The sequence below is a fragment of the Maylandia zebra genome, linkage group LG6, assembly GCF_041146795.1.
Source record: "Maylandia zebra isolate NMK-2024a linkage group LG6, Mzebra_GT3a, whole genome shotgun sequence".
NCBI lineage: Eukaryota > Metazoa > Chordata > Actinopteri > Cichliformes > Cichlidae > Maylandia > Maylandia zebra.
In genome coordinates this window covers 22,349,698-22,372,417 of record NC_135172.1, presented here as the reverse complement: position 1 = coordinate 22,372,417, position 22,720 = coordinate 22,349,698, and the positions used below count along the sequence as shown (strand labels likewise).

Below are 22,720 nucleotides of genomic sequence, written 5' to 3'. Positions count from 1 at the left end.
TTCTCAGTGCCTTTTTCTGTGGCGTCACCCTCACGGCTTAGATGTGACACTGTCGGCCAACTTTTGACAGAACCTATTTTTTCACTGTTAAGTGGATTAATCCTGCAAGCTTCCAAAAACTGTACAAAAAAACCCCAAAAGACACTCTACCCTCTTGTTGATTTTATTGAAGCAAGAACAGTACATGAATGCCAAGCAATGCTCTGCACGTACAAATTTACCAGACAAAGAGCGTTCTTCATTCAACTCAGCCAAGCAACAGAAAGAGATCAAATTAACAGGTAGAGAAAAAGACCATCCGAGGATCAGCGTAATGCTTAAAACGAAATTGTGAGAAAGAGCAGACGTGTGAAGGACTCCGATCTCCTCATCTCTAGTGATGAGAACATGTTGCCTAGCACGCTGGGACCACAAACTGTAATTACCACCCACAGTCTTACCACTTTCTACTGTGTAAAGAGGTACTAAGAGGAACATTAATACCAAGAGTTTCACAGTTTCCCCATCTGCAGACGTTTACTTTCATTTCAATCTCTGCATGTACACTTTTTAAAATTAAAAGTTTAGAGGAAGCTGAAGTTTATGATGATGCACTTACATTAAAATCAGGTTACTAACCTTTAGCCATCATTTTTTAACAGGAACACACAACATGTAACATACAGTTAAAAAAGATTTTTTTAAAAAAGCTCCACCAATGTGTAAAAGAAACAAAACACTCGCCAAAACCCATCAGTGACAAACAAAATGACGCTATAATGTATTAGATGTATTCTTTGAATTTAATGCAGCAAACATCTCTAAAAGAAAAGAAAAAAAAAAAGCAAAATAAACTCCTCACAAAGCAAAACGAACCCTTACAATGCCAAATATTTGCTACATGAGTTTATGATACCTCCATATTATCAATCTAATTCTATTTTTTTAAAGATACAATGTAAACAATAACTTGCCCAAATTCCAAATAACACAAATTAATTAATTTCGTATTTGTCAGAAACTTCAATAAACACTCTAGTTTCAAATAATTTTACTTTTCTGGGCTTTTACACGGTTAAAACAACTGAATGTTTACAATAGGCAGTTGCTGCCACTTGCTAACTGTATTCTTGCATACATATTCCCAGGCTATTCATCCAGCTCAACATCAATAACTCTCAACATATGACCAACAACCATATCAAACTGATAAAGCAAATTACACAGCACTAGATAAGATGAATGAAAGATAAAGATATGAAATCATTACCTCTTCCCTACATAGATAGGAAAATGCAACCACAGCAAATAGACACAGTGTTATGTATTGCACTGCTGGAACATGACAGGCATATTTCATGCAGGTCTCAAAGCGTGACTTTTAGTTTTTTTTTAATCAAAGTCATTCAGCACTGATGTGTTTGTGCAGCTTTTCCTATTTTAAAAACGTCCCAAAAACAACACGATACACTTGGGAGTTGGGGGGAGGGTTTCCAAGCATCTGGTATATTTTTAGATGTGTGCACTTGTTTATAACTACAAATACACACACACACACAAAAAAAAGTCTGAGAAGACACAGAAGCATGAACTTCATGTGATGCTATTACGACAGCCACTCTTTACATAAAACCGACATAACATGTAAGACTGGGATCAAAGCCATGCTAAAAACAGCACCAGCTTAGGATGGTGCTGTTCAAGTTACAGACTTATATAAACACTCAGTGGGTTCCATATTACACTGCTATGCTATATAGACCAAATCCACGTAGCTTAGGCTGTGCTCATTTCCACCGGGTAATCCTGTGAGCCTGGAACTGGGTCAGCCTTGTGTGCATATATATTATTGTCCTTAAACACAGCTTGGTTACTCTGTCACGCGCTTCATTCACACGACACTTTGTGATGCTTTCTCCCTCGATTCCTAATAACATAAATAAAACCCCGAAGCCTGATGGGACAGCAGGAAATTCCAGCACGGCTGATGAGAAAATATGGCCATGCCTGTGCCAAAGCACACACGAAGATGCTATTTGTTGACATTTCATTTTCGCTGCTCTGTTAAAAGGCTGTCCGCAAGAAGCGATGCAGCTTTACTTCTGCGTTTGTAATTTTCCAACCACACTGAGCTGACACCGAGCATTACGTAATAATAACAGGGAGGACGTTAATGCCTTAACTACACCTTTTCACATGACAATGAGTGAAGACACATGTTGAATGTTGGATGACAAACAGTGCGTATCAGTCATCACTGTTGTCAAACCAAATCTTAACAAACCCTGTTCAAACACGGTGAACGTCTGTTCGCGATGTTTATTGCATAACATCTTTGCGGACGTCGCACTCGTTTTACATTGTGGGCCACATAGGGATCACTTTGATGTTAATCCCAGAGATATCTTAATATAAAAAAGACATGCAATTCCAACAGCATGTGTCAGTTTCTCTACACGATAAAAAAATAAATGTTTGAAATTACAGATAAAGTTTTAGTTAAAAGACTAAAATCTCTGCCCTCCTTCACTTGTTCCAAAGCCATCCAGTTGGCCAGATTGGAGTCTTTGCCAGGCCAATTCTAGCCCCTGGATCTTATGTTTGATACCTCTGCTCTAAACTTTTTTTGTAACATTAAATTGTTGCTTCACAGGCCCAGAGCTCTGGACTTTGTTTTAAATTAAATGACGACCCAGGACATCTCCTATGCAAGTACAAAACTAAGAGGATGAGATTTAAAAACCTGAATAAAAACACACGGTGGGGCTACAGCTAAGACGTTTGTGACTGACAGGTTTAAAATTGACAGAGAAAAGTGTCTGCTGCTGATACTGCGTGACAAACTGTTGCAGTAGACGCAGCAAGCCTTGACAGTGATGCCTGATATTAGCCAACGAAACAGAAAAGCACTTACCTCATGCAAATTTAGCTCTTTGACTTTTTCCTTCTGAATGACCTAAAGGTGCAACAACAGAAGAAGAACCATTAGTTAGATTAACACTGTATGAGAATAATTATAACCAGTTCCTGAACAGAAACATCACAATATTATACACTAAAATGTGTGATTAACAATCAGAGAGACACAACGCACAAAACATGTGTTTATATTCTGTGATGCCATGTTTGGATGCTTTTTGCATGCTGGTAATACGCAGTATTACATAATGTAAGTTTGTTAACACCTTCCATCTCTCTTTCTTTCTTTACACGCTATTATCTGCTCACATCTTTCACATAACCGTGACTTTTCCGGAAGTGCTGGACGTGCACGCGTGCTTACAAAAAACACAAACCCTTTAAAATTCTTGCTGCTGCCTAAGGAGTCAGCAATGGGAATTTTAAATGATGGCCAATGCACAGCTGATATAAACTAGACACTGCAATGATACTTCATTTCTGCGGTGCATTTAGCTACAGATGATTTCCTATCTCTGAAGTGTGTGTGTGTGTGTGTGTGTGTGTGTGTGTGTGTGTGTGTGTGTGTGTGTGTGTGTGCGTGCGCGCGCTTTTTCTTACTTGTTTGTAAGCATATAGCTCTTTGTGCGCCTGGTGCCGTAACCTGGGGAGAAGTAAAGACAAAACACCTTTTTGATTAATAATTGGCCTCCTTCACTTGACTCTATAACACAGAAACAATCCACATGTCCTGAAAATTTTTTTTCCTAGAGTCAGTCTACTCTAGTTTATCAGCAGGGGTGCTTTAATTAAAATGATAAACACTGTCATAACTTGGTGTACATAACTAGTTCAGAAATTATTTCGCTAAGAGACAGAGCAGTGCGCAACCATGAGATATGTTTGGGTTGTGCATTTTTCTCGTGAGTGCACGAGTCCTGCTTCTGGCAAGCTTCACCCCCTCACACAGGGTAAGTAAAATATTTCTAAAGCAACATGTTTTTAAATCTTTTTGACTAGCAATGCAGAAGCTGAGAGCAGGGAAGAGAGCCTGGAGAGCTGGAGGTATGCAATGGAGAGGAGAAAGAGTAAAGGCAGCAGAAGCGAGACAGAATACACGTGTGTGAATGAGAGGGCAAGTGCAGGAAAGGAGACCATGCAAGGATGAAAGGCAGTGAAGGTCGATGAGTTTAAATACATGGGGTCAACCATCCAAAGAAACAGACAATGGATAAGAGAGGTGAAGAAGAGAGTGCAGACACGGAGGTGTAGTGAGACCTACTATGATGTATGATTTAGAGACGGTGGCACGGACAAAAAGACAGGAGGCTAAGCTGAAGATGCTAAGTTTTTCACTGGGAATGACCAGCAGGGATTAGAAACGGGTACATCAGAGTTTGGACACAAAGTTGAAGCAGCAAAGCCGAGATGGTTTGTTGCAAAGGAGGGCTAATGGATATATTCATAAAAGGGTGTTGAAGCTGGAGCTGCCAGGCAGGAGGAAAAGAGGAAGATCACAGAAGTTCATGGATGAGCAACAGAGGACATGCAGAGGGTTGATGGAGGCAGACGAGTCGCTGTGGCGACCCCTAAAGGGAGCAGCCGAAAGGAAAGAAAGAAGACGATGAAGGAGAACGCAGTAGTAAGCAAATTACATATTAACAGATACTCTTGGTTTCCTGTCAAAACAAGCACTGAACCTAAGGTAAAATATCAACTCACATCACCAAAAACACAGCGGATCATACATTAAAAGCATTACTGCAGGTTCCTGAGGCACTCTATAAAAGCACAACAAGAGTACCGGTCGATACAACCCGAGTTTAAGCTACAAAAAACATTCAGACAACAGGAAGAACACTGGATAAGAGGTTCTAGGTACTGAGAGGCAGAATAGCATATGCAAAAACAAACAAACAAATAAATAAATGAAATAAAAAATTAGGGAAGGAAAAAAAGAGCAAAAGAGATAGGAAAAATTCATAGGTTTGTAAGATTTACCTCCATTACAAGTAACCTTAACCTCTCGCAGCAGAGTGAGAGGGATCTGTAAAACAAGCAGCACAGTCTAGGAGAGAAACTGACATTTTGAAAGAGGTCAGCAGGTAAAGGTGCAGAGACTCCCAGGGGTAGGGGACAAGATCATGGGAGGGTGGGTCATAGGTGACTGATGGGGGGGAGGGAGGGGGGGGTGCTCATTAACCCACAAGTACAATGTAAAAGTGGGCAAAAGTGGGAGAATACTTAATATGAGAACCAGGTGCCAAATAGGATAGAATTACGCTGCAGTCAGTGCCACCTACATAAAAACATGTATCATCTGCCCTGTGGTATCATGAGCACGTAATGAATATTATAAACTGCAGTGATGACTAACAGATTCAAATATACTTGCCGCATTTGTTCAGTGCTCCTTTTCCACGTTACAGAAACACCCAATACTTAAGACTCTTTGAATGTTTGTGCAAACTGAACTGCATATTTTGCACCTGTGTGTGTATGGATTAGAGACTCGCTGAGAGATGTGGTTGCGTTTCTCTGTGAGAGTCTGCCTTCTGTCAAAATGTATCTGCGAGTATATGTCTGCTGGAATCTTGCGAGTGAACTCTAACGTGTTACTTCATCTCTCCTTTCTCGCCCCTGCCGGTGATGCTTTACTGCACAGAAACCTTAAGATTCCCCCTTCATGGTGGTGTGAGCCGTGTCCACAGAGCTCCACAAAGTATTTCCCAAATATGGAGCAATCGTGTCATTTTTTTTAAATTATCGGACACCATGAGAAAATTTATACATATACTCATAACTGATTCACCCTTTGGGAGACTGCATCTTTAGAAGTCTTTTTATGGAGCCAAAATCGCTCATTTGCATTTAGAGAGTGAACCTGGCAATGTCAGCTTTTAGTACTGAATCATGGGACTGCATCAAAGTCATTAAGTGTCTCTTTACAGTTAGATGAGGAATTGTAAGGACACAAGAGGAGTTAATCTACTTACCATTTGCCCTGCAAGACAGGACATGACAAGACGGCGAGGGGAGAAATTTTTGAGCAACTGCTGCTTCTCACTGTTTTAGATAAAAAACGCTGGGCATTATTTGTGTTCAGTCTGCTGCTGCCAGGATAAAACCCGTGTTGCAACAGCAGCCGGGACAATTTGATTAGGCCAGTCGGCTTACAAAAGGAGCTAGCAAGGGAATGAAATCATGTCCACACTAATACGTTTTCATTTTAAAAAGCAAAACTTTCTGGATGTTTATAGCTAGTGTCCACATGGCCCTGACTCCTACAGCAAAGTTCTGAAAATGCTGCTGGACACATCTTAGCTTGTGCTTTTTTATTATTCAAACTAGGAGCGCCGCAGATCAAACACAGTTTAATGTCAAGTCCAGCTAATTAGGATCTTTTAGCTAATGGCCCTGCTAGGTCATTCCTAGAATAGCTTAGTGTGTGGGATAGGGCTGTTCGATATAACGATATATATCGGATGACGATATAAAAACGTCTATCGTTTCATTTTACGCTATCGTTTGTTTCGTGGTGTCGCAAAATAAACTGTTTATGGCAATATTTTTTTATCGTTTTGATGGTCACTGTAGTGGCTATATTAATTTCTTAAAGTTCTCTCTTTCTCTTATATTTTATATAACCAGTGTTGGGGAGTAACGGAATAAATGTACCGCCATTACGTATTTAAAATACAGAATATGAGTAACTGTATTCCGTTACAGTTACCGTTTAAAAAGGTGGTATTTAGAATACAGTTACTTTGTTGAAATAAATGGATTACACGGCGGTATTTTCCTGTTTCATATTGTGGCGGGTCAGGACTGTTTGGGTTTTGTTTGACAGCTACGTTCTGTTGTTCCAGGCGGCAGCGTTACGGTTGCCATGGTGACGCAGTCTCTCTGCAACTGTGTGTTTCCTGGGTGAGAGAGCGCTTTTTTGTTGTTGTTGTTGTTGTTGTGCTAAGCTAATAGGCCTAATGAATGTAGCCTTATGGCAGTGTAGTCCGTGCTGCAGGGAGAATGGACTGCCATACCAGTTATGTGTCTGTGAGCGCGAGGAGGGAGAAAAATGTGAGTGAAAAAGTACGAGCTGTCACCGAGCAGAAACAATAATAACCACTTCAGCCAAGAAGAGTGCCTGACGAGCCCAGTTGTAAGTTAACTATTAAGACTCGACTGTACACCGTGTTCGTGTTTTCCTCCGAAACAATAAGTTCCGTTGGAGCAGCCTTTCAACGCCTCTCTCTGTCTCTATTTTTCGGCTACGAGCCCGACACGGAACCAACGTATTAGCCAGAGGTCCCTTTACTACGGTTCGGAGCCACGGACCTTCAGTAATAGTAATAAATCACACAGCAACAGTACATTCATGCAGTTGTAAAAAGCATGATAATATATCCAAAGTAATCCTAAGTATGCAGAATACGTTACTCTCATTGAGTAACGTAACGGAATACATTACAAAATACATTTTGGGGCATGTATTCTGTAATCTGTAGTGGAATACATTTTAAAAGTAACCTTCCCAACACTGTATATAACCACACTACGGACGGACAAGCGCCTGTTTTTATGCGTTGTCGTTAGCAACAACGACGGTAAAACCATCGCGTGTCCGCTTGTTTATGTTCCACATAAACCTTTCACAATAAAGCTCAAGATCCTGTTGAGACTTTTCAAAATAAACTGAATCACGTGAAAGAGCAGATTATTTACAGATGAGAAGTAAAAAAGAGCCAGCAGGTGCTAAAAAAATAAACCTTAGACTCAAACGTTAGAACAGGCAACCCGCAGCACGCCGTGTAATAAATACAAAGAAAACGGCGGCCGGTACAACTTATGTCTAAAAATGTATCATTTCATGCATCGGTTAAAACACTCGACTCCGGGTAAAGGACGCGCAAGTCGAGCTGCCCGAGATTCACAGAATTTACAGAAAATGTTACATTTTTGTGATTTATATCGTTATCTGGACGATAAAATTCTTATATATCGGGATATGAGATTTTGGTCATATCGCACAGCCCTTGCTGGGGATGTTTTAAACTCCCCAAAAGAAACATCCTGTTTTGTTCTTCTGTTAAATGAATATTACGCTGTCTCTTCACATTACAGACAAGCGGGACTTGCCATGCTCCAACATTACTGCTATCTTTCTATTAACTAGCTACAGCCGCTAACTCAATGATAACTTAACGGAAAAGACATGTGGCTGTGTGGTAACATTTAACTGTGTGCACTGGCCTGGTTAATATGTACGTTAACAGTTGGATACTTGTCAGTGTCTCAGCTGCTTTGCCAAGTCTGTTGCGTTGCTGTGGCTGCGTGTCCGTGAAGATCGCACCATTAGGATGATTGCAAACGAGTATCTAAATTTTGGTACTAAATGCTATAGTAAGAATTGGCCTCATCTGGACAGCCAGACACGCATTTGGAAGCAGTTAGTATTTGCTGTCCTCTACCTCATGACCTTCTCTAGAGAACAAAAAGACATCAGCCCTGGCTAACTGGACACTTCAACATGGATTATGAATCACAACACGTTCACACCACTTCTGTCAACACAAACAGTTATGCGATGTACGCTTTTAACCATTTCAGTAAGTCCAGAGATGGTTTTCGTAACGTTACTAAACAGATGAGTGTTCATCTGTTTAGGGATGGTTTTTTGTCAAAAGCAGCGTATCAAAATGAAAACGTATTAGTGTAGATGTAGCTGGTAAGTAGCAATCTCTGAATTTTCCTTTAAAGGAAATAATTACACTAAAGATGCTGTGCTTACAAAGGGGCTTAAAAAAAAGATTAGTTACAAGCAACATGTTTAAACACCAGTGGAAGTTTAATGCATATCCTAAAGGTTTAGGTTAGGTTAAGTGGCAATAAAGCAGCAAATAAATAAATGAATAAAAAAAGTTATTACTAGTTTCTTTGACATGTAGTGCCATGATCATCATAATGTATCAAAAAACCACTTTGGATATCAGCCATTTTTAAATATTTTTTAAGATATCAAATTGTTATATATGTATATCAGAGAAACTTTCTCCAAACTGTGCTGTTGAAACATTTTTCCCCACTTGTGAGAAAACTATTAGCAAATGCTTATTAACACACATTTCTCAAAAAAAGGAAGAAAACAAGAGCTTTTTTCTTTCCCCACAAAATCTCAGCCTAAAGCGGCAGTGACAAGTGCCATACAGTATGTTGTTAAAGGCTACAAGGTCATGTTATGTAACCAGCTCGCACGTATGCACAAGCATTTCCATGTTTCTGAATTACTAGTTATAAAGAACTCATTAACATTAAGCCATTTTCAGTACTCAACATCTCCTCACATTATGCAAAAATATGGACAGAGCTAAAGTGAAACAGTACAAGGGGAATTCTGAATGAATGTGAGGCAAACAGACCTAGAGAAAGAGCTATCGTGCCGTTGCATAATGACAGTTTTCAAGTGTCAGATGAGCACTGGCGCTGATGGTTTGGTGGTCAAGTGGTACGCTGTGTTCTAAATCACCATCGTCTTCGAAAACAAGCTTCACACAACCTCTTCTGGACAGAGCTGTGTGAATTACAAATGTGCGCGCAAATTCCAAGCCTGCTGGGGCTGATTTACAGGAATGGGAGAGTAATGATTGGAATTTGCTTCCTAATTTGCACATGTAAATGAATTTGTATAGGCAAATCTGGGAGCCTTCTCAGGTTAACTGATTTACAAATACCAACACAAAAATCAATAAATAATGAATGTATTAAAAAAAATACAACAATGTGTCTCTTTAAATGATTAATAAATGTTTGTATCTTCCATCCTAGCTTTTCAGAGACCACATGCGGTACTAGCACCAGATTAATCTTATGCACACACTAATGTTGCCTGTATGACACTTTATGCCACAAACCCGCATGGCAAAGCAACCATTTCTCTCTCACACACAGACACATTATAAAAATTCCAATCCTCCGCTGATCCCAAGCTAAAGTCTGCATGACTCTTACCTTATTAAGTAGCAGCAGAAGAGGAGGCTGAGGATGAAGACAAAGATGGCTGTCCCAAACACCACAATGTAGATGTTAAGGGGAAGGTTCTGGAACCCTATATTTGGCATCCTGAAACTGTAGTGTGGGAAATCGGAGCTCATGGATAGCCTGGATGGAAAGACACAAATGGACATAAGTACTTCCAGACACCAACACAGTCCACAGAAAGAAAACCCCTTTGTACCAGTAAGAAAACTAAATGACTCTAAGGAGCTGGAGCTGAGGGCATGTCATCATTTTAGAAGTGCTGCTTAACTGTAATACCATATATCTACAAGTGTTACAATTAGTTAACCTTGATGAAGTGATGTAAAATACAATGTAATGATAAAACACGGGTTAACTGGGACTTGTTGTCCAAAGACTAAAACCATCCTGCATGAAGGTAAACTTAAACCTCAGAATCTGCAATGAAAACAAACAGCAGGGCAATGATGCAACGAGTAATAAAGGGCAACTCAGAAAGCACAACTGTGACATTATAGCATTCACGACCTCTTGGTATCGAACCACTAAAGCTTTGTTTCTACCAAAACAAGGCAAGAGAACAGAGAAAATTGTTTATTTATGTAATTTATATCATTTAAAAAGAGTGTAAACACATGTGCAGGCAACTTTTGTTTAATATTTTCTTCCATGTTTGTACTTCTGATAAACTTAATCCATCAAATCCAAGGAACACTAACAAGGATAAACTGGCCAAGTGCTCTTACTCAACTTATGAAAAAGGACAAGACTGGGCATGTCTGAGCCTACCCACAGAAGATGAGGAGGGGGGACCGGAATAACTTTTGCTCCTTTTGGACCCGTGTCTTGTGCTCCTCCCTCTTCCCTAAAGGCTTCATTCCTGTACACTTCCCGAGTGGAAAGTTTTGGAGGTTTTACTGAGGCCATTAACAATCCCCTGCTCACTGTATAACTGTCCACCCCCCTCCCCCCAAAAAAGCTTTCTATTACATAACAGAGTCACCTCCATATGGTGGGCACTTTCTTAGCTTTATTTCGAGGCGCTTCTACATGACATTACTCCAGCTGGTATTAGCAATCATGATAGCTGCCTTGCTCCAGAGCTGCAAGTCATCCATACATAAACGTGGTTGGCACAGCGTCTCTTTCTAGCTTTACACAAGAGCAATGCAAGGCACATGGTTTATGATACAGGAGAAGTAAAGGACCTGATGTTCTCCTAACAAATGTTTCAGTGGCTCAGCATGACTTTGAAACTGTCAGCTTACAAAAAGACTGTAAAAGCTACGAGGACCGAGATTTATCCCTTAAATATAAAGAGCTCTGAGTGAACTGAGCACATGGAGTCACCAGTTTAAAGGGGGGTGAAACGGGAAAAATGTCCCAAATATTAGGCACAACAGCCAGGTCAAGCTTGAGTAGTATCTCAGAGGAAACTGAGCCCAAATTGTATGTGTAAGTATCACATCCCAGAGGATGGAATCCGGCGTTTAAGATAAGCATAGCTTAGATAAGGAATGAAGCTAGCGTGCTGTCTTCAGAAGAGAGGCTATTGAACTCAAAAGCTAACTGAGTTTTTTGTTTGTTTTTTCCTCCAAAGACACTTTGAAAAGACAATTGCTGACTCAGAATAGAAATGAAATTCTTGTGACTTTAACAACAGTTTCCTCTGCTGGCCTGCAAAACATTGTGGTGCATGTAGAGATCAGAGTATTACATGAACATCAGGGAAAGTCTATTATATTCAATTTCAAATATCCTAAACTCATAGGGCTCCCAGTGGCCCCGTGAGTTTAATCATTCATGAACGAGCAGCAAAAAAGACATTTCAGTTTAGAATTTTGCCAGCTAACTGAAGCTTGGTAGCCTCGCATGTGCAAAACTCAAGCCCCAAGCTCAACTGTCTTCTTCACAAACAAAGTCCAGGCAACTATGCTCTTGTTATCCGATAACAAACATGCCTCTGTGCTGCGTACCTTTGACACAATGTGAGAAGCACCTCCAGAAACACCTCCAAAACTTGAAAACAAAACACACACTTTCATTTACAAGATTAGTCCTCTGTTGCAATCTTGCGTCAGTTCACACAGTTAGAATAATTTCTTCGAGTAGTTCAAGCTACCAAGTTACACAACTACATGTTAATGAAATTATCTCCAGACTGCATCACTTATATTTTTGTTAAATATAGAATAAAGAAACTCACATATACATACCCTATTGGTGCTTTCATGCTGAAGAGCAGAAAAGTGTGCATCTATCTGTAACACAGGCCTTTACAAAGTGCCATGCTGTGTCCTTGAGAGCCTTTTCACTGAGTGCATCTGTTTGGATCATATCTGCGCCCTGTTCATAAAGGCTCCCTGCCAAACTCGAGCCCCTCTCTGCTCTCCGACTCTTTTTGGCTTCTCTGTATTAACAAGAGCTGAGCCGAAACTGAAGTTTTGGGGCCAATTCCGACTTACAAACTGTAGAGATGGAAGGTTGGAGACACGGCTCAACTCCAAACCGCATTGTGACGCATGCTCTGTTATTTGTGAGACTCTTGTAAACAAAGGAGCCAAAGTTGGCAAACTACTGTAACTACTGTAAGACACAGTTCCTTTATCTGCATTCAAGTTCAAAGAAAAAAAAAAGCTTCTGTCTGACATATCAGGCCAATATTGGTCAACATTGTCCAACCAACACAGCCGCAGCATCATACCCGAGCTTAACTAACCACAGAAACATGCTGCGCAAACACCTCTGGAGAAATCTGAGTGCGACACACTGACAAACCTGTTCCTCATAGTAGACAATTAGGACAGAGGTCTTCAGCACAATCTGGAAAAACAGACGCTGGAAAATTGGAATAAAACTAAAACACTACAGTTTGGAAAACTAGTATTTAGTCGTATTATATATTTTTATATGTCTAGTATTATTTTTTATTATGAAGTTTTTAAATGTCATTCATAAAGAGTGGCATTTTGTCAATGGGGAACAGTTTAAATACAATAATGAGTTTCCACAGTTCCACAGTTCTTAAATATCGCAAAGTAAACAAAAGCACATAAACTGACATGTGACCCAAGCGCTGAACTTTAACTCTGTTTCTCTGAAATCCAGCACAGATATGGTTTTATTGCTTGCTATATGAGAGACACGTAGGTCAGGGATCTGGTTACTGGGATGTGTCTATTAGGTATGCTGGTCACGGCTAATACGATCACACTGAAAGATAGGTTTAAGAAGTCTTTTGCCCTAAACCATGAGGCTGTGTCTTTCACTCTGTGCAGCATCCCTTCAGTATCAAGATTCGCTGACTGACAGGGTCGTGGGTACATCAAGATCTTGAAATATAACCCCCTTGCAGTCAACAACTTACATACCTCCAATTTTGTTTGTGTGTGTGTGTGTGTGCGCGTGAGGGGGAGCGGCATCACGTTGTCAAACACAGGAGAGTATTAGAAAAGGAGCCAGTGTGAACTGGGTGATATAAATTATTCTTTTTGTATTAAATGTATCTGCTCTCCTCATTCCTCCCTTTCTTTCACCACCTGCCTGTCTCCCTCAGACATTTTTACACGGCCTCACCCTATTACGTAACCAGCAACAAGGCTATGCACACTGCAGATGCATTGGAAATGAAGATGAGTGGGAAAATCTTCACATTCCTTGTGCATGGCTTTGTTTTTCTTCAATCATGTCTCACAAAGCAAAAGTAATTATTCTATTTTCATCAAGAGTAAAATAGAAAGGAATTCATGCAAAGTACAAATGAGGAAAACATGACTTTTGATGTTCACCTTTTGTCTGACCTCTGATATTTTATTGTCCAGATTCATGTGCGATGGGACTAGAAAGAGTTACTCCACACTGAGCTCCTATATGTGGGTTTCCTAATGATAACAGCATATTCTTGCACAGAGTTTATTTCAAGAAGTTGCATGATCCACACGACCAACCACAATTCTTCAGTTTAATGTCACATCTTGGGGATGAATACACACAGGAAGAGGCATGACAAGCAAAGGAATTCCTCATAAAATGTTCACAGCTGAACACTGAAATGTCCAGTATTTTGCGTTAATGCTGAACACACGTAAGCTTGTGACGCGTGTCACAAGCAGCAGAATCACGCATCGCTATCGTCAAGCGGTTACATACACGACTATTTTAGCGTAACTGACTGCACAATGCCCAAAGTACAGTGCCGCAGCACAATGACTAAAGGACACAAAGGATACATTTTGCCTGCCGAATCATGGGATTAAAAAAACAAACAAAACAACAACATTATCGGGGTGTATCTGCAGAATTTGTTGTTTTTGTGTCAGCAGGATGTACTTAAACACAATACACAGGGCACATAACATCACGAATGTCAGCAGCAGACTGTAAAAACAACAACCATGTAATACGTGACAAGAGGAACAATTACACGCAAATTAAACTTGTGCGTCAGATCTACGTCGTAACTTACACCATAAGTGCAACCCCACCTAACCCTACGCCACAACCTTCTACGTAACCTGGTGTGCACCTCCCAATAAATGTAACTACAATCGAGTCCATGGTTTGTTTGTTTTTTACATTGTGTTATGGTTATACAAACATAGTAAAATTATAAAGCGAGCACTGATAAAGCCAGCCAGCACGTGCAGAACATTTCCCTAACCAGAGAAAACTGAAAAACGTAACTCAGATTGTTTCCACAGTTTTATATAATGAAGATAAACATGTGTTGCCTAACTTACTGGGAAGTCTCCAATCAATTTTCTACAAAAGCAAGTCATCATAAGGACACGTGAAAAAAAAAAAAAAAAATCAATGAAACTTCAGATATTTGTGTACATTTGTAGTCTGTGTTTGTTTTGTTCCTACCTACAACTGAGCCTGATTCTGATTTGATCACAAACTTTCAACTCCGTTTAATTTGAAGCAACAGCTCTCCTTAGACCCAAGACAAAAACAAGCCGGAAAAAATAATGGGAGAGCTGTTGCTTCCCATTTGTCGGAACACTGTGCTTCTCCTGGGGATAACATCAACTTCCTAACTAAGAGAGGAGCAAAGACAATGTCTCAGACTGCACTTTTTCATCTCTGCTGGCAGGCAGTTTCAACTTTTAAACTATTTCATAACTTTTTTGGGATTTTTTTTAACTGACTGCAGCCCATGAAGAAACTTTTCCAGTAAGCCAGTGACTCATGATTTATCTGTGCAACAGACTGAAAGCAAAACAATGTTATGCAGTTGTTTCACACTGTAAAACATTCACATCTACTTGAGTCTGATAGGTCAGCCTGATAGAAAAATCTACACGTACGTTAAACCCACTAAAACAAACCAGATGACAATGTAGCCACTACAGAATAAAGTCCTTATAAGAACGTTAAAAAGGGTCACCCTTGGATACAGACCTAATGTTTTCAATGAACAACCCAGGATAGGAACCTTCCCTTTCCATTCGCTCATTACCACACCTCCTGATGAGCATTGTGTAACTTATTAATGATATAACTCACTGTTTGTAAACCTTAAACGTAAAGGACACACCCCGCCTCCACCACCCACAATCCTGCCTTGAACTTCTGATCAATAGAAGCTGAACCTTTTTGAACGAGTACCACATGATCCCTCTATGTTTCTACTTTCTTTTGTCCAGCAGCTGGTGAGTTTTACTGCTACTGGGTTCCAAAGAGGAAGAAGTAGTTAAAACCTTAACAAATTAAAAAAAAACGTTACCTATATAAATAAACACCAAACTGCTTTTAAAACAACGCCTAAACTTTTAAATCTGTTGTACAGTTTCTTATTATCAGCCCTCAGCATTATAATACACAAGATGCTGTATGAAGAGAAGTGGAAATTTCCACTAGCAGCCATGAACGGCCATGAGGTTTGCACATCTGAAACTTAATATGCCAAAGGGCAGCAACAAACACCAGGGCCTCACAGGCAGAGTAAGGGGCTCTTTAAAATGTGCTGGCAGCGAAAAGTGAAATGTCTGCACTCACATGACACTTCACTTACATATCATATTTTCAGCAGTTTAATGTTCAGATAACTGAATCTAAACACAGCTGATCCTTATGCCTTAAGACAAGAGTATGATACAAGCCTCAGCGTGAGAGAAGAAAGCTTTTAAACAGTAATTCAATGAAAAAGATGGATTATGTTTTGCATGCAGCAGATAAAGACATGGTTGTGCATCTCACTATTTACTTTTGGCTAGCAGTGCCCACAAACGCTTGCTTTTCCAAAGTTGGACCAGGTTCTACAATAAGTAGGTCACTGTAGCTGTAAATCTAGTTATGGAGACGTGGGAGACAGGGTTGTCAACGGGGGCGAGCTCATAGCAACTGATGACACCTAACAGAACTGCATGCGCACTTATACATTCAGAAACATGCATGAAATCCACACATATAACAAGCAGTCTTCGTCATCATTAAGTTTCCCTAGAAAGTGTTAACAGTAAGGCTCCTTTTCTAGTGCCGGAAATGTTGAGTATACTTTGTCACTAGCAAAGACGCCGCCCCTCATTTGCTGATCGGCTGTTCGATACGGTGTTAGCCTTACTTTTTAATCTACTTGTGCATATTTACCGAATCAACACATGTGAATCAGTGAGGAGGGCGTTTTTACAATAGGTAACCAGTCATTTGTAGACTCCTCAAAATAAATCACTCTTTATTAATTTTATCTCCCTGCAACAGAGACAGAAAGCCAGGAACAGTTTTATAAAAGGAAGTCATTAAAGAGACACTGGGGACTGGTGTGATTACTTAATAATAATAGATGAAACATGAATGCAGTAGTACAGGATTTTGAGGATTTTCTGGCATGTCCCAGTTCAAAAGCCAAAACGTTTACAAACCACAACTTTTAACCATCATTAACCAAAAAGAAAAAAAGTCTCCAGCATCAACAACCTCGTATTCACTCGACTTTCATATTCATATTTTTTCCCTGCTTGTCTGTACTCTACCTGCCTTGCCTCCACACCACAGCTTTAGAACCACTGGTGTAGTATACGGAAGGGCTGTATTTGCAGTAGGCTAATTAGAGTTTTATGATGTCAGTACAGCCTGTTCCCATCCCGCCAGCATTAATTACTGCATATTTGTCAAAGCTAGTGGCTCAGTCAGGTACAAGGTGGCCTTGGAAATCTTTGCTCCTGAAACACTGGGTCAAAGCACGAGTGAATCAGAGTGGTCACTCCCACCTCATCGTTTGTCACATCTTAAACTGAACCAAGCGGCTGTCAGTGCTGAAATATAAACAGCAAAATTAAAAGGCCTTGACAATTTGTTACAAGAAAACCAAATTTAACTATAACTTCAAGCCACAAGTGAGACAAAGGCTCATAGTAGAGGTGTCATGAGCGGGGAAATAACCTACAGAGAGCAAAACCACTTGTGTACCAGGCTGTACATGGGCGTCTGTAGTCTATAGGGATTGACTCCCTTTTGGCACCAGCAACAAATGGCCATTTGAAGCTTGGCATGTTTTGGCACTTGTGCTTTGGCTTAATGTTCAAACCCCAAAGGCTCACTTGTTTACAAGTTTCTTTGAGCGTTCTTTCACTTTCACTAGTCTACCACGCTGTAATTCACTCCTTTAATCGCAAAGATTAGAGTTTACCTTTATGGTTTTTTTCTCTATGGTGTTTTGCGTGCGGTGATAAGTTGTTATTTTTCACTCGGTTTAGTCTCGATAGTGTTGCTTCTAAATGAGAAAATCTGCTGCCTACTTCATGCTAACTTTTAGAGTATGTTTTTTGAGGCTATATTCAAGCCATACTTGAACATTTGATTGATTTCTCTTCCTTTTTAACCATTTTTGTCTGTCTCCGTCTCCATGAGCTCATCATCGTTCCTCAGTGGACTTTCACAGTAACACAAGACGACACAAATACGAGAAAACTGACACACACAGCTGCCTCATAGCACTCTTGCCCCTGTGCTTCTCTGCAGTTTCTTTTTTCACCCTCCTTTCAGCACTCCCTGCCACCTCATTAACCAGTTTCCATTTGACTGTCAAAGTTTTACTTTCTTTTCTGCTCTTCATTTTATTTGCAACTTCTCGGCTGTTTATTTGCCTTCTAAAAAGCAGCATGATCGCTGAACAGGCTCGTGGTTAAATTGTAGCAAGCAGCGTCCTTTTACAACTACCTACTTTAGGGAAATGGGACCCTTGGATGTGCAAAGTGCAGGGTCACAGCTAGTATAAATAACCTGTAGTCATGTGAGGGTGAGTAAGTCAAGTAGAAACATGAAAACAAGCTGAAGTCATATCAATTCTTAGCGTTATCTGCTATTGACCCACAGGGAATCAACAACCAGCCTATGTCAAGTGCAACTTTTGTAAAGAAAACAAGCTGTAAAACTAGTCAGTTAACCCATAGTTAGTATCAGTGAGTCCATACATAAGTGAATTTAGTACTTAGCACTTAAGTACTTAGTTGAGGCCAAGAGCCACAAGTGAATGATCAGTGGGTGAAATCTAAGCATTAGATGATTTTCAAAGGGGATCATAAGTATCTCTCTTCACCATATACTCACTAATAGAAACCCTATATTTTGGTTTATTTACTATAATTAAATTGGTTATCATTTGTGAAGGCTTATTGTGATACAGATACATATGAGCACAGGAGCGTACACAAGGATTTGTGGATCAATTACATCTCAAGTGCTGCAGCCATCAAGCTTGTATTTCCAGATCAGAGAATATTTGGAACATGTTGGACAGGCTTTAAGCATACACCATGAATTTGTTAAGTCACTAGTCTATTTAACCTTTCCCTTAAGCATTAGAGCACTTGTGGGATGTGTGTGTGTGTGTGTGTGTGTGTGTGGGGGGGGGGGGCCTTCCCAGCTTAATATGACAATGCTCATTTCCTGTGAAACAGGACAATTACACAAGAAGCATTAACACACTGTAAGGAAGCATTTAGCAAGTTGACTGGAGTATAACTACTTGCTTCAATTCAATTCAATTCTATTTGTATAGCACCATGTCACCCCAACAGTTGCTTCAAAGTGCTTTGTATTTTGAGGTAGAGACTCTACAAAAATACAAAGAAAACCCCAACAATCATATGACTCCCTACAAGCAAGTGCTTTGGTGAAAGTGGGATGGAAAAACTCCCTTTAACAGGAAGAAACCTCGAGCAAAACCAGGCTCAGGAAGAGGCGCCATCTGCCGCTACCGGTCGAGGATGAGCGGATGAAGACAGGACAAAGGCATGGAAGAAAGGCAGAGATTAATATTAACAAACAATTAAATGCAGATGTGTGTAGACACATAGTAGGTGAAAAAGGTGACTGAAGAAGAAGTACTAAAGGCATCATGGGAATCCTCCAGCAGCCTAGACCTATTGCAGCGTAACTAAGAGATCACAGGTGGATGTTTTTGTATCTGTGACACAGCTTTGCCTAGTTTTTCTGAGTATCTAACAAGTCTTCAAAGAAGGCATTAAAAAAGCAGAACGGCCATTATTGATGCTCTGTCAGACAGTGAAGTAAGAGGAAGCCCAACCCCTTACTGTTACAGACATCCAGTGCTGCATCACCAGGTGCCCTTGAGGAAAAAAAACAGCCCACTTTTTAAGTAAACAGGCATGGACTTCACTCCTTCCCTCATGGAAAATTTCTGTGTAATCGGTTGCACCATCAATTCATTTCCTCTAACTAACACTATTTTTCATAGACTTACAAGCTATTACCATCATGGACTGTTCGCTGCCTGCTCTCACTGAATATTCACTTACATTTTTTGGTAGTAAACTTTTGTTACAATGTTTTCTTTTCTTTTTGATGGCTGAAACTGCACAGAATCAAACATGCTACTTCGAATGCTTGAAGGCTGTTAAAATAAGCTTTATTAAATGGATTTCACATTTATGAGCAGGTTAGTGTTAATGTACAACCAATCCACTTGAAGACTGAGTGATTGCTAATGCTACTATCTTTATCAATACGCTAGATATAGGCATTATACATACGTAACCCAATTATTACATTGTACAAATTAAATATCCCTGCTTGCCTTACTTGTAGAGGAAAGAAAAAATTGGGGGGGGGACTGCCAAGCCATTTTTACTCAGTTTTGTACGTATCATTCAGTCACATGCACCAACCTGTCATTAGTACTGGTGGATGACGTCTAAACTTTTGGAACAAGCCATTTAATTACTTCATAGCCCAAAGTCACAAAGCAACAGTTCATACAGCATGCACAAGGACTCTATTCTTAGACCCCTGAACGTCAGGGAACAGTTGAAATATAAACTGTTCAATGCTGCGACTGCATGTTTTCTTTTCCTAGAATGAGTGGGTGATTACAGCGTTGAATGTGTGATTACACTTTACATTGTCTCGAATTGTCTACTTCACAGCTGAGACCACAGCTGCAAGTCAGGTTTGCAAGAGTCAGTGCAATACTGCAACATTGCATCTAGAGTTCACAAACGAGTTCAGCACAAAGACAGCATAACACTTTTTTTTTGGCCACAATCACCTATGAGATGCTGAACCATTTACGTAACCCATGTTAAACACACTGTAATAGCAGAAAAAAGTTAAAAATATTGTTTAATATTAAAATAAAGTATAATATATTGCTCATTAATCTTTTTGGAATATGTAGATAAACAAATCATTGCCTTAACGTCTTGGAAATTCACACTATTTTTCCTCAGTTATAATCAAAATGTAGAGTCATATGTGGGTGACCAGATACCAAAAAAATTTGTGTTTGTGTGGAGCCGTGCTGCCAGGTAGACTGATATTTTCATACTGAACTTAAAAATAAAAATACATATACTCTGCAGGATGCCAGATATGCACCTAAAGGCAAAATAAATTACATCTGAAAGCTACTTATCCAACTCTCTTGATGAGTAAAAACAATAAGCCTAAAAGGGGGAGTTGAAGTTTGCTCTTATTGTCTCATACTCTTTATATTATGTGCATTGTCTGTATTTTCAGCTGCTTTTCTGTCTGCTGATCATCACTGGAGCTCAGCAGGGATGCACCCATCAATCGTTGTGCTTTTTTAAAGCCATATCTGATGATTTTGATCATTTATGTGTCACTTCAGGCCACATTTTCCTCTGTGTGAAATTGAAGAAAAACTGTATTTCCCACTGTCATTTCATTTTCTTTGAAGTAGTTTCTGTTACATTCATTTCTGGTGAATTCTTTCCCTGATGGGCACAGATAGGCTCAGACAGGCTAACCTCTACTTGAACATAGTAAAAAGCCTTTCCTGCTTTCTTCACATGCATTAAAAGCCAGACTTTAGAAAACTGCAAGTACTGCAGAGCCAGGAAAAATTTAGGACACTGTCTCAACATGTGGAACAAAGGTGACAAGGCAATAAAATGCTGTGCAGTCCCACATAATGAGGGGCATCTGGTCACGCCCCTGTTACAGGGCCAATAACTGTGCTGCTGTGAGAAGGGTTATTACTATCCACGATACAGCGAAGAAGTGGGTTTACGATTAACCTGCGGTGGGTGAGGGGAGAGGGAGACCACTGCGATAAGCACAAAGTGGGAATTTCATAGAGATAGGAGGACATCTCTGAGCTACTTTACTTTGGGTCAGCCGTTGAGCTCAGATAGACAGATAATGTTTTATGTATTGTTATCCACACGAGGCTGGGATCTCTGTGGTGTAACTGAGCCATTCATGATATGGTTGTTGCTCATTAAAGAACAGGAGACCAGTTGGGCGTGGGCTCCCAAGCTAGTAGCCGTCAGGCTAACCTTAGCTTCAAATGACATAGCATTACTTAACGTGAGCAGCCCCCCTCCACCCCCTTTCTTTTACTACTGAAAAACCATTTAAGTTCACTTACACAAATTCATGAACATTCAGTCATTTCCCTGAAACATTTTAAGTTGTTTTATAATAACTTGAAGAGTAATTTAGTGCAATACTGTTAGTTTTGGCTGGTTTTGAACTTAAATTGGGAGCATCAGTGCTTTTTACCAAGTTGGGCTCATTGGATGTTAACAGTTGACAGTAAGCTAGCAGCTACAGATAACAGGTTAATTAAAATAAAAAGAAAGTACTATCAACTCACCAGCGATCCCCCCAGCAGCCCCAGTAGTAGCCGTGCTTTTCTACAACGTGCTTCTTCTAATAGGCTTTAAAGAAAAGGCGACAAGTCGATCCAAACCGAAACTCGTCCTGGCAGCAAAGAGCCGTCTTATCTCTGCGTTACCAAATCCCCGCTGTAGGGCGACGATCTCATCACACAACCCCCCCGGCCTGCGGTGTTCACGACTCCTGGCTGTTGTGGTTATCACGATTCTTGATTCATTTGATTCAAAATCAGCGATGAGTAAGAGAGCAGCTTGCAGTGGCGAATAACTGTCTCAGAGGCGGGCGGTCTTAGTTTTTTTCCAGAGAAAAAGAGCGCTTATGGGAGTGGTAACCGAGCTTGGCAGTCTGCACGGTTCGCACGTAGTCGTTTGTTAGCCCACTACCACAACTAGCATATAGATCCCACCTCCTCCTGCTAGTCGGATCAGTGTGCACAGACCGAGACGGGCAACGCCACTGGAGGTTTTGAGGACAGCCTGTACGAGGGGAGTGATGCTAGGGATGGAGGGAGGGGAGATGCTGCACATGATGGTCACGTAGCTGATTGCAAAGCTGCACTCACAAATAATGGTTGGAGTCAGAACCGATGCTAGTTCTCTAAATGTTCATAGGTTTCATAGAAGTGCAGTCATTTCCTGATTTATCGACATAAATATCTTCTGAATTAACTAGGTTTTATGTTTTCTAAATATTTTCTTGTAAAAACAGAATATCGTCTCCAACT

The 22,720-nt window shown here is 40.2% G+C and overlaps 1 protein-coding gene across 3 annotated transcripts in view; it reads right to left on the bottom strand.

The window, feature by feature from the left end:
• Window positions 1-22,456, bottom strand: part of rnf24 (ring finger protein 24) — a 31,710-nt gene extending 9,254 nt beyond the window's left edge. The window contains exons 1-5 of one of the 3 annotated variants that reach the window (XM_004549459.3): window positions 12,108-12,595; window positions 11,868-11,910; window positions 9,883-10,032; window positions 3,499-3,541; window positions 2,894-2,935 (exon numbers count right to left, since the gene is read on the bottom strand). In XM_004549459.3, coding sequence (XP_004549516.1) covers window positions 2,894-2,935; window positions 3,499-3,541; window positions 9,883-10,025 — 228 coding nt within the window. In that variant the 5' untranslated portion in view covers window positions 10,026-10,032; window positions 11,868-11,910; window positions 12,108-12,595. Of the gene's footprint in view, window positions 1-2,893; window positions 2,936-3,498; window positions 3,542-9,882; window positions 10,033-11,867; window positions 11,911-12,107; window positions 12,596-21,973 lie in introns of those variants that run through there. The other 2 variants (XM_004549458.2, XM_004549457.3) reach the window with 2 other exon arrangements.
• Window positions 22,457-22,720: the final 264 nt, after the last annotated feature.